This window comes from Cervus elaphus, chromosome 10 (genome assembly GCF_910594005.1).
Source record: "Cervus elaphus chromosome 10, mCerEla1.1, whole genome shotgun sequence".
Taxonomy (NCBI): Eukaryota; Metazoa; Chordata; class Mammalia; order Artiodactyla; family Cervidae; genus Cervus; species Cervus elaphus.
Genome location: NC_057824.1, coordinates 17,246,021 through 17,257,875, shown reverse-complemented (window position 1 = coordinate 17,257,875; position 11,855 = coordinate 17,246,021). Strand labels below are relative to the sequence as shown.

General features: G+C 53.3%; 1 protein-coding gene across 1 annotated transcript; it reads right to left on the bottom strand.

The window, feature by feature from the left end:
* Positions 1 to 6,985: 6,985 nt before the first annotated feature.
* Positions 6,986 to 11,443, bottom strand: LOC122701305. The gene is made up of 7 exons (XM_043914111.1): positions 11,330 to 11,443; positions 11,169 to 11,210; positions 9,546 to 9,584; positions 9,347 to 9,403; positions 8,965 to 8,991; positions 8,730 to 8,789; positions 6,986 to 8,250 (listed from the first exon to the last, which is right to left on the bottom strand). Exons 2-7 carry the CDS (start codon positions 11,181 to 11,183, stop codon positions 8,095 to 8,097), a joined length of 354 nt encoding a protein of 117 aa, XP_043770046.1. The 5' UTR covers positions 11,184 to 11,210; positions 11,330 to 11,443; the 3' UTR covers positions 6,986 to 8,094.
* Between the last annotated feature and the right edge of the window lie 412 nt (positions 11,444 to 11,855).

Genomic DNA, 11,855 nt, shown 5'->3' with positions numbered 1-11,855 from the left:
AAAATCCCAGATGTTAGATTAATACAGGAAAGCTGTTCCTGTGGAATGTTGGTAACTAATTCACCCTGAAAATGCTAGCAGCTGATAATTGAAACTGAAAAACTAAACCTGCCTACAGGTAAGTTGGGTTGACCGTTGAGGACCCCTAACCACCCATAGGAGCTTCCCTGGTAGCTCAGTTGGTAAAGAATCTGCCTGCAATGCATGAGACCCGGCTTGGATTCCTTGGTTGTGAAGACCCCCTGGAGAAGGGATAGGCTACCCGCTCCAGTATTCTTGGGCTTCCCTGGTGGTGCAGTCGGTGGCTCCCGCCTATACAGGAGACTTGGATTCAGTTCCTGGGTTGGGCAGATCCTCTGGAGAAGGGAATGGCAACCCACTCCAGTATTCTTGCCTGGAGAATCCCCATGAATAGAGGAGCCTGGTGGGCTACAATCATGGGGTTGCCAAGAGTCAGACATGACTGAGCGACTAAGTACGCACAGCGCAGTGGAGCCTAGAAGTGAAATCAAGGTGTCAGCACTTGCTAAACTTTTAGCAACTAAACTTTTGGTTCCTCCAAGAGCCCTGAGGGAAGCATGTGTTCCAGGCTTCTCTCCTAGGCGTGTAGATAGCTGTCTCCATGTCCACCTGGTGCCAACCCTAGACAAGTATCTAATTCCCCATGTTCATAAGGTCACCAGTCATAATGGATTAGGGCCCACCCTGAAGACCTCATTTTAACTTGATTCCCCGAAAAGACCCACCTCCAGGAAAGGTGACATTCCAAGGTACTGGTGGTTTGGACTTCAGCATAGGAATTTGGGGGAAGACAAGTCAACCTCTAATATCCTTGCAGAGGAACCAGGCTCTGTAAGGGGCTCTCAGGGTGGGCCCCAGAGGGACAGACCTACAAAACCCACTCCTCAGGGAAAGTCTCTCTTGGGTTCACCAGACCCCACCCAGCATCCTCTGCCCCTTTGGAGCCCATTCAATTGTCTGAGACCCCCTTTCCACACCCAGGAAGACCAGACCCTTCCCTGAGCCTCCTATGAATTCCAGGGCAGGAGGCAGACAGGGAGCTGATCCTGTTTCAGCTGCAAGTCACATTTCCAGGTCTCATTTCCAGACACCTGGCCCCTAAGATGGGGTGCTCAGCCTCTCCATGCCTTTCTCCAGAGTACAATCATCTGAAGGCATTCATTGCAGACTGAGCCGTTTTCTTCAGAGTTTTAGTTGACATATAATTCACATACCATACAATTCACCCAGCAAGGTGCCCAGTTCAATGCAGAAACCTATTCAGCCATCACCACAATCAATCTCAGAACACTTTTCATCACCTTGTCAGGCGAGCGTGTGTTTCTCGGTTCTGTCTCATCACAACAAAGATTTGGAGTGACGGACATTAAAGCCCTCGGTGCGGCACAGCTCTTGGGTCTTGGACAGACCGTGTTATAGTCTTAGATCAGTGTTACAGCTCTATTTTATTTAGAAAATAGCAGGAAAATCCATCCCCGAGGCGTGGTAGCATGCCGACACGAAGAAGTGAAGAGAAGAGAATGGAGCAGCGCACCAGCGCGCGGGAGAGAGAGAGAGAGACCTTTTTTATATGTCTTTTATATGTCTTCTTTTTTTTTACGTCTTGTCCTCTTTTATATGTGTTGTCCTCCCCCCAGGCCTGCCCTATGTAAATTGAGCTAGCCAGGAGTGCTGTTTGTTCTACCTGAGGTCCTCACTCCAGTCCTCGGACCATTTTTGCGGGCTTTTCCCTTCCTTGTCTTTTAGCTACCACCATTCTGGACTCCTGTTTCCTATTCTAACTACCTAACAACCTCAAGCAGCCATTCTGCACCCCTAAGCCATCATCCTTCAGGGCCCACTACCAGGCAACCCCTAAGTCTGCTTTGAACTTTTTGAGGTACCACTGGACTATTGCCCAAGGTCATAAAACCACTTCACATTGCCAGCAACAGTATATCAAAGTTCTAATTTCTTTACATCCTCATCAACATTTACTATCACAACTTTTTAATTCTGGGCATCCTAGTGGGCATGAAGTGGTATCTCACTCTGATTTTTATTTGCAATTCCCCAGAGACGAATGATGTTGAGCATCCCTTCATGTATTTCTTGGAGAAATGTATACTTTGATCCTTAGCACGTTTTTAAACTGGGTTATTTGTCTTTTTATTATAAGTTGTCAGGAGAGTTTTATGTTCTGGATACCAATCCCTTATCAAATATTGCCGAGGTCCAGCCCCGGCAGGACCAGGAATACCCAAGGGATGAGTGGCGTCGGCAAGGAAGAAGACAGACACACACACACAGACGGTTGTGTACAAGAGGTAACTTTTTGTTTATTTTTAGGACAGCTCAGTTTTTATACAATGAACATTACCTCCCCCTTAAGTCACCACATATTACATCAGATATTGTTTCGTGCTCCTGTCAATATTTTTCCTTCCCATGTTTTTCCCCTATACATTCATCTAGAACGTTTCCGATTACAGGGTTTATTCTTAAATGTCTCGGACATAGTCTTCTTGCCTCAATGGCCTAACATTTTCACTCTAACAAAAACAATGTCCTACAAATCTCAGGTATAGTGTAAATTCTTTGGACAATAAAACAATACATGGGAAGGGTCACAGTAACATGTTTGACATTTCTGAGAATAGTACCATGAGAAAAACCTGATATTTTTCTTTACCTGAAACCACAAAATCTCAATTTACAATGATTAACTATTAAACAGCAAAAACACCTCTAAAACAGCAGAACACCTCTATTAATAGTGAGATAATGGCAGTGAAGCTGGTAAATATAAATCTTCTATTGAAATCCTATGTACCCCCTTTCCTAACTCTACAAAAATACCCATGATCTTCCATGTTGTTTAAAGAAAGGGAAACAATGGACAAATAGCAGCAAGGAAATAGCAATAACGAAAACCCTCTCAACCAACGAGCAAGTAAACTGAAGCAGTATATCTACTTCTCAATCTAAATGCCTCTACTCTTTTCTATTCTAGAACATTATAATCTTTTAAGCAAGCAGCCAAACTATGCCTGTGGCCTTTTCTTCTTTAACTTGATGTTTATGGTCGTGTCCTGAGCCAGAGCAATCATGAGCATTTCCAAAAAGGCTTGGACTTTTCCAGGGAGGCCTATTACTATATATTATATTTCCAAAAATTAATATAAAGCCCAACAACAGTGAGACAGAAGGAGCAAAGGGACATACCGGGCCCCCAGGACAACCTCGAGGGGAAGAGCTGCCTTGCAGGTTCCTTTCTCTTCTCGTGACCTTGTCATGGCCTGGGCATGTCCTGGCGGCTCCCGACAGTATATACCATTTGCAAAATTTTTGTCCCCGTTTGGTGGGTTGTCTTTTCATTTTTCTGATGGTGTCTTTTGAAACACAAAAGCTTTTACATTTTTAATCAAACATTACTGTTTGATTCAGTTCAGTCGCTCAGTCATGTCTGATTATTTGCAGCCCCATGGACTGCAGCATGCCAGGCTTCCCTGTCCATCACCAACTCCTAGAGCTGTACTATTCTTTAAGTAACATAATTCAATGCGATGTGGCATTTTTTTTTTTTTTTGCGATGTGGCATTTTTGTGAAGCAGGCTTCATGAACTCTGAGAGGCTGGAGAAGTGTCCACTGTTGCAGTGAAAGGAGCCTCAGATGTCACATGGGACATCCCTCTCTGGGCCCCTCCAACCAACTTTGGTTGCTCTCCCAATTCATTCTCAGCCACCCTGTCCACCATCAATACTGGATTCCAGCCTCTTCTGTAAAACAGTGATCCGCGTCTGTCATGTTCCTGCCACCAAACTTCAGCCTGGCTCCATCACTGCTCCGAGGAAATGAAGGCTTTTCTCTCCTGTTATTTTTATTGTCCTGTTTCAGAGCTGACAAGCTTTGCGAATACAAGTTTCCTCCTCCTCTTACTTAGAAAGGGTCCTGACAGAGGCCCACATGGCTTCTGGGGCCTTTGAATTCCCAGGTCCATGGCTGGTTGAAGACACTTGGGTGTCATCCTCTTTCTGGTCTGGTCGTGACCACGCTGGGTTCCAAGCCCCCTGGGTCACCTCTGTGTAGCACTTGTGGGCCTGCTGAGGCTGTGTGACAGATTCAGAAATGGAGAGTATGACTCCACCCATGCGGGGTGAAACTCTCTCACCCAGGCCATGAGCTGTGCTCTGTAGAAAACAGGAAAAGGTGGGCCCCTGGGTGGAGAACTTGGCAGAGACACAGAAAAGCCACAAGACAAAGAAATGCAACTGCTGGCCCAGCTCCCTTGCACAGGAGGACCACTCCCCTCCCCCACCACTCCAGCTTCTTCAAATGCAGATTTCTGTCCCCAACCCCCACTGTATGTAGATTCAGAGTGAGGACATGAAATCTGCATTTTTAAATTCCCCAGGTTTTTCGCTCTCTCTTTTTGGCAACATCAAGCAACTTGAGGGATCTTAGTTCTGGGACTAGAAATTTCACTCAGGCCATGACAGTGAAAGTGCCTGATTCTAACCAGTGGACCACCAGACAACGCCCTTCATGGGTCATCCTGTGTGGATGTTCCAGAAGCAGATTTGCAGAGGCACTGATTTTTAGATCCTGAATTCTGTGATGAGTCTGGGGTGGGGGATGGTCAATGAGGTGGCTCCACGCACTCATCACCCAGGAACATTGAGGAAGCAGTGACCCCAGACAGAGAGGAGACCAGTCCACTGTCATCCCACCAGCATGAGCTGATGGGAGCCAAGCAGTTCCCAAGAGGGCGGCAGGGGCTCAGGTGTGGAGGGGGGAAAGGTGTTTCAGGTGCAGGAGGGCGTCCCCCTGAGACTGGGCGGTTCTGGATCCAGTGTGCTGACCGGAGAGAAGGTGCACGAGGCCGACTGTGGAGCATCATCTACGTGTGACCAGTGATGCCGCCCAGGACGTGGGGCCGGGCGACCAGGGGTGGTCTCAGGGCTGATGTGGGGTCCCCAGCAATGTGGGGTGCTTGGGATTTCACAGACGCAGAACAGGGAGACAAACATCACAGAGGGCCTGGAGAGTCAGGCTGGGGTTCAGCATCCCGGGGTGGGCGGTGGGGCCCGTCCCTAAAGACCCAAACAGCTTGGCACGGCTGTTGACAGGAGGGGCCTGGGCTGCCTGGCGCACAGCCGGGGCCTTCAGGAGGGAATGAAGGCCGTCTGGGCGCTGAGCCCTCTGGCCCCTCGATCCTAAGCGAACTGGCTGGTGTCTCCTGCCCTGGCCGGCCCCACAGGGCTTGTCGCTCACAGCCTGGCCAGCCTCCTTGCTGGGGCAACAGCCTCGCACAGCCCAGCACCTCCATGGCCTTCTCGTATGTCTTCCAGGCCCAGGGCCACCATAACAAAGAACCCCAGACCCGTGTATCAACAACAGACATTTCTTCTCTCACAGTGCAGCCTAGAAGTGGAAGTCAAGGTGTCAGCAGGTATGGTTCCCCTGAGAGCCCTGAGGGAAGGCTGTCTTCCAGGCCTCTCCTAGGCTGGTAGATAGGCATCTCCACGTCGACACAGCGTCCTCTCCAGACATGTGTCTCCTAATCCCCCATTTTCATAAGGTCAGCAGTCACAATGGATTAGGGCCCACCCTGAGGACCTCGTTTACCTTGATTCCTTGTAAAGACCACCTCTAGATGACATCCTCCATTCAGAGGACTTCAGGATAGGAATTTGGGGGGCAGCTGGATTTGGAAAGTAGAGGTGTTTCTCGGGCACAGCTGGAAGGGAAAGCTCTGAGCCTGGGGCTGGGAGCTTTAGTCGTTTACGTGTTGGAACACAGGGCTACGGGAGTCGCCACATGTCACAGGTTTAGGTTTACGACTCCTGCAAAACTCCTGGGAAGAACGTTTCTGGGAGAAAGGATAGGTCAGCTACGAGACTGCGGAACTGGGAGAACCCCCAGCATGGATGTCACTGGTGGTCAAGGGTCTGACTGCTAAAGAAGGAGATGCAGGAGACCTGGGTTCAATCCCTGGGCTCGGAAGATCCCTTGGAGAAGGAAATGACACGCCACTCCAGTATCCTTGCCTGGGAAATCCCAGGGACAGAGGGACCTGGTGGGCCACATGGGGCTGCAGGGGCGAACACAATTGAGCCACAGCACACAGCATATCAAGGCGTTATCGCTTCCTGAGCCCCACCTATGTGCCAGGCAGTGTGGTGGGGCATTGAGGGGGCCTGGCTTGAAATAGAGGGGCAGGGCTGCCCTGGAAGAAAAACAAGGGCATCCCAGGCAATAGGAGCAGCCTGTGCAGAGACCCTAGGGTAGGGGGGGAGGGGGGAGGAGCTTGGCCGGCAGCCAAGGACTATTGTGCAGGCGTGGTGATGCAGAGCAGTGTCCTGCTGATTAGACGGGGTCTCACAGGTCAGTGAGTGTCAGTTACTCAGCTGTGTCCGACTCTGGGCCACCCCAAGGACTGTAGCCTGCCAGCCTCCTTTTGCCTCTCCCTGAATTCTTTCTGAGCTGAGACATAAAGGACCAGAGTTCCTCGGGTCCCATGAAACACCACCTAGCGCTTTCAAATGGATATCCTATGCTAAATGGAGTACAAAACCTCTTCTTTACAGCAAATAACCACTGAAAACTGCTGTCTCTAATTTGCATGTGCTAGTTAAAAGGTCAAAGAAGTGAGATGACTGACATTTACATAAGTAATATTTCTTTGTTTCAGAATTTTCCATAGGAAGAAAGAAACTTGTGCCCAGAATCCTGGGAAATTAAACCCATTGCATCAAAATCACTCCCTCCTGCACCATGGAGGACTGTTTCCTCCATATTTTTCTTGGATTTTGTTCTGTTACCTCCCCAGTTTATATTGTACATGCACATATCAAATATCATTGGTCAAAAACTGAAACATTTCTTTGAGAGGGGAAATGTTTAGAAAGTGTATTTCATGTAACTTGCATTGAAATGAGAACTGATTTAATCTAAAAACAACAACAAAAAACAAACTCATAGTGATGTTGAAACGGGGAATAAATTTAATGCCAAACCAAAAAACCTTACTACTTATATCAACTGAGTAACATCTCCAGCGTGAGAAGTAGTATATCAGATGTAAGGTCATTATGGAAAAGAAAACATGGAAATAGGCAAGTGGAGGTTGAGCACAGGCTCACTGGAGGACGCAGGGGAAAGTCAGAGACTTGCATACTGATGGGGAGGTGAGGCAAGGACAGGGCCAGGAAGTCAAGGCTGCTCAGGGCCTGGCAGGGGTGGCTCCTTGCAGCGGGGAACTCAGGCCAGAGGGAGGCCGTCCAGCCTCAGGCCTGTCAGAGGGACCCCCTGGATGTGAAGGGGGAAGGGTGTGGCCGGAATGGGGCTCTGCCACAAGGAAGGCCAGACAGGCTGCTGTCCTCCTCAGACAGGAAGGGGCAGGCCCAGGAGACAGGGACAGCCTTCCTCCTGGTCTCTTGCCTGCTGGGGCCTGAGCTGACAGCAAGCTGGGTCCCTTAGGATGCTGAGGGCACCAAGATACTAACATCAGGGTCAGGGTCCACCATGCCTCCTCCTGCTGGACCCATAGCCAGCCCTCAGAGGTCCCCCTCACCGAGAATCAGCTCAACGCCCCACCTGACAGGTCTGGAGCGACAGGCAGAGACACTGAGGGAGGCTGACCCACGGAAGCCACCGTGGTCCTTGGGGCCTCCTGGCTTCCAAGCCTCTCCCACAGCCCCGGGTCAGCAGAGCAACCCCCTCCCTGACAGCAGGTCAGCCCTGGAGAAGGAAAACCTGGCCTGATGCTGTGGTGTCCTCCCTGCAGGACAGGCGGTGAGGGCAGTTAAAGGACGGGTCAGGGTCAAGGGTGAGCAGGAGGGTAAAGGCCGCTTGAGAAGATGGTTTCCAGGAAGGGGAACATGCAAGGCCTTCTGGATGAGGTGGGGCTCCTCCAGAACGACCTGGGGCTCCTAGACCTGGATGAGGTTTCCGAAGAGTTGCCCTGCAGAGAAGCTGAAACCACTCAGCAATCCCCAGACGGCCTCCACCGCACAGCAGATGGCCTCTAGGATGGCCGCCGCCTTCTCCCACAGCCAGGTCAGCACATCCCAACACCATTGCCGCAGACTCTACAGAAAGCCCAGGAACCGCCGCCAGGCTCTGGCCCAGATGCTCTCTTCCGGATTCTGGACCTCCAGGGAGGCAGAGACCGTGCGTCTCTGGATTCTGCGGCGTACTTCTTGCCGTACTTCCAGAAGCAAGGCACTGGACTCCTGCTGGGATTCCTGCAGGGATGGGGGGCTGTTCAGGAACCCGCCCCTGGCAAGGCAGACTCTGATCCTGCCCTGACTGAGGCCTCCCAGTCCTTGGGAGACACTGGGATTCAGAAACCCACGAAAGGAAACTGCGTGCCTTCCTGCCAACAGCTCCACAGACACAAGGACTTCTCCCAGAGACTGGGCCTGGCCCCTCGGTTCCCTTCGAAGAACAAACCCTGATGCTTGGTTGTACCTGCCTGTAGGTGGTTGGCCTCTGAACCCAGCACCATGCCCACAGGGCTCATCAGGCAGGAAGCTGAGTCCAGGGCTCTGGCCCCCGTGCGCTGAGTGGGGAGGCTGATACCAGCAAGGCTGCACCACCTGAGATTTCAGGGACCCCCTTCACCCCCCACTCCAGGGAGCTCTGTGCACACATGCCAGCACCAAGGACAAGAGAGGCCAGAGGGGACGGGAAGGAAGGCGCTGAGACAGTGGCTCCAACTCACTGGAAGGTTCTCTTGAATGTGATCTTCCAGGTATTCCACGATGTCCTCGCTGAGTGCCTCCTGGGGAGAGGAAGTGTGCCGTCTGCACTCCCGCCCCGCTGCTGAGGTCAGGGGTCCCCACTGCCGCCCCCCTTGCATCCAGGTGAGTCTGAAGGGGGCCAGGGCCCCAGACCCCATACCCTGGCTGATCCAGCTCTGAGGACACCCCTTAGCAGGGGACAAGGTCCAAACTTACCTCCATCTCGAATAGGGCTGCCTCCATCTGTTGAGAAAAAAGCACTCTGTTTAAAACACCCCCACCCTCTCTCACTTTTACCTGAACCCCAAGCCCCAGCTAGTTCTCATCTCTGCCCAGTCACCCCAATAACTAACCCTCAACCTGGGGACCATGCGTCTGGCATGCCTGCCCTGCCCTCGTTGCCCTGTGGTCCGGACACCTCCCTCAGCATCCCTGGGCCTCCGTATCCCTTCCTGTGCACTCACCTGCCACACAGGTGTGCGTTTGTCCAGTGAAAGGACTGGGCACTGAGCTGTGACCCTCATCATCACCGTGACTGTGACCCCACCCCACCTCCCTCAACCTGGGGAGGGTTCGGGGGTAGGCCACACTGACCCACCTGTGCTTCTTCTGGTTGATTTCTCATCTCAAGACAGAAATAATCCACACGGCTGTGCTGTGAACAGAGAGGGATTTGAGTAAAAGAAGTTCAGTTCTTCTCCCTGCTGGGTCCCAAGTGGGCCAGAACGCTCTCGGATTCATCCAGCAGAACCCAGGCCTCCCGAGCCCACAGATATACGTGGAGATGAGCTTCTTACCATTCGGACCCTGAGAGAAGCCAGGTTACGTGGGACTCCCTGTGGAGAAAACAGTGAAACTCAGGCTTCTGCCCTTGTAACCACCGAACCTGTTTCACACGCACACACACTCACCCAAGGATGCCCCTTGCCCTGGAGTAGGCGGGTCAGCATGGTGCCCAGATGCCCAGCCCTCCGTGGCCCCGCTGAGAGCTGACCAGGGAGGAACTGGCGCTGTCCTGTCCTGTCTGAGCCGCTGACGGTGACAGCGGCCAGTCTTCCCGACCTCTGAGCCTGCAGACCCCCGGCCCCAGCCCCTTCCCCTCCAGACTCCAGACACTTGATGCGTCATGGAGGTGCCCCACTGACCCCTCAGGAGACTCCACATAACGGCGGGAATCTGGCGTGTCCCCGCTGCCCACTTGGACCTGGGGGTCAGTGCGGCTCAGAGCACGTGCAGGGCTCCCGTCTGCACACCCTGTGTCCGGGGGCCCATCCTGTCAGCCCCGCATCACACGTGACTGGGCAGGGAAACACCTCGCGGGTCCTGGGGACACGCAGCTGCTCGCATCGTCCTCTCACTGGGCCTGAGCACTCAGCCTGGGTCACCCCTGAGGACCACTCCCAGATCCTGGGGTTCCATGGCCCAGAGCCCCTGAGCATCTGGTCACCTTCAGAATTGAGATGAGGGATTGGTACAGAGGGCAGAGGGCACCCCAAAGGGAACAAATAGACTCTGAGCTCAGTGTGGCTTCAGCTGCTGATCTGGGCCCTGAGAGAAATGCTTTCAGTTTCCAGGAACATGTGGTCAGGCCCCGCCACTCAGGGGTTTCCAGGATGTGGAAAGGATCGGGGTGGGGTATCTTCCCTTGTGGTCCAGGGGCCAAGGCTCTCAGGACTCTGTATAGGGGGTTCGGTTGGAACCCTGGCCAGGGAACTAGACCCCACATGTTACAACTAAGATCCCTGAGACAAAAGAAATTCAATAAACATGAACACGCTTTAGAAGGAGCCCCAAGGATGGCTCATTCCTCTGACACCGCAGATGCTCCATGTCTGACTCCCCCAGGAGCATGACGACTCTAATTCCTACATGCAACCTGGTCCATCGTTCCTTCCTCGGTCCCAACAGAGGCCCCCACACTGAGCTGCCCCCCAAACCGACCTCCCAGCAGGAGCCCCAGCCCCACAGCCAGGACCTGCTTCAGAAGGAAAGGGCTCAGAGCAACAGGAAACCAAAGCATGTTTGCCAACGATTATCCAGAATTTCAGGATGGTGACAGCAGAGTGTTCGACCAGGGTCATTGTGAGACTGGGCGCTTTGATGGCACAGGTCCCATGTGTGGACCCTGTGCTTCCCCAGTGGGAAGGAAATGGCAACCCGCTCCAGCATCTCTGCCTGGAGAGTCCCATGGACAGGGGCTACAGTCCCCGGGTTCACAAAGAGTTGGACACCACTGAGTGACTCACACTTTCACTTTCCCCAGCGGCCACCCCAGCAGCCACCCTAGGACCCAGGGAGGGTGGTACAGATCTGCTGTGCGCGGAGCAGTCAGCAGGGCTGGGGCTGAGCGGCTGGGAGCAGGGATAGACTGCAAAAGAGACCCCAGGCCCACTCTCCCCTCATCCCTCATAGTCACTCACCCTAGTGTAGCGCATGGTGGCTTAGGGTCCTCCCTCTGGGACCTGGTGGAGGAAGAGTGGGAGGAAGAGTGCTTCAGAGAAGCAGGCTCGCCCACCCCTTGGACGGTTCTCCACCTGCAGGTCTCCCCCACCCCCACGCCGGGCTCCCCAGAGCCCCTCACCTGAGATCCTGCACCCAGAGCTCTGGCTGAGCACTGCACCGCTGCCCTGAGAGCCAGCAACTTAAGAGCGGCCAGGGAGGGGCGGAGCCCCTCCCAGCACATCCAGCCCTGCTGGGAAAGAGGTTGTGTGTGTTTGAAACAGAAACTGAGACAGAAACTGAAGCAGAAACGGGGGTGGGGGAGACAGAAAGAGGGGAAGACATGGAGGCAGTGGTCTGAGGGGTCGGGGCGGGGAGGGCGCGTCCCTTACGCTCGGGGTCCGGGGTCAGGGCCCCCCTCCCTGAGCTGGATCAGGATCCCTGAGCCCAGTTTGGGCCGCGTCCCCCACCATCAGCTCGAGCGAAGGGAGGGATGGGGGAAAGTCCAGACTTGGGACCATAGTTTGAGGAAGCTTCAGGGGGAGCCGATCAGGGCCCTGGATCAGACTGCACCCCACTCCACATCCAGAGAAGCTTCTGTAGCCGCCCTGCCCTCAGGAAGTCACAGGACCTGCAGGGAGCCTGAGCTGGAGACTCTCCGCGGGGCC

Excerpts from the sequence above, each read along its gene's own strand:
- LOC122701305 (XM_043914111.1), bottom strand. Across the intron at positions 8,992-9,346 it reads ATCAACCAGAAGAAGCACAG|ATGGAGGCAGCCCTATTCGA; the intron begins GTGGGTCAGTGT and ends TTTTCTCAACAG. Across the intron at positions 8,251-8,729 it reads ACATTCAAGAGAACCTTCCA|GAATCCCAGCAGGAGTCCAG; the intron begins GTGAGTTGGAGC and ends CCATCCCTGCAG.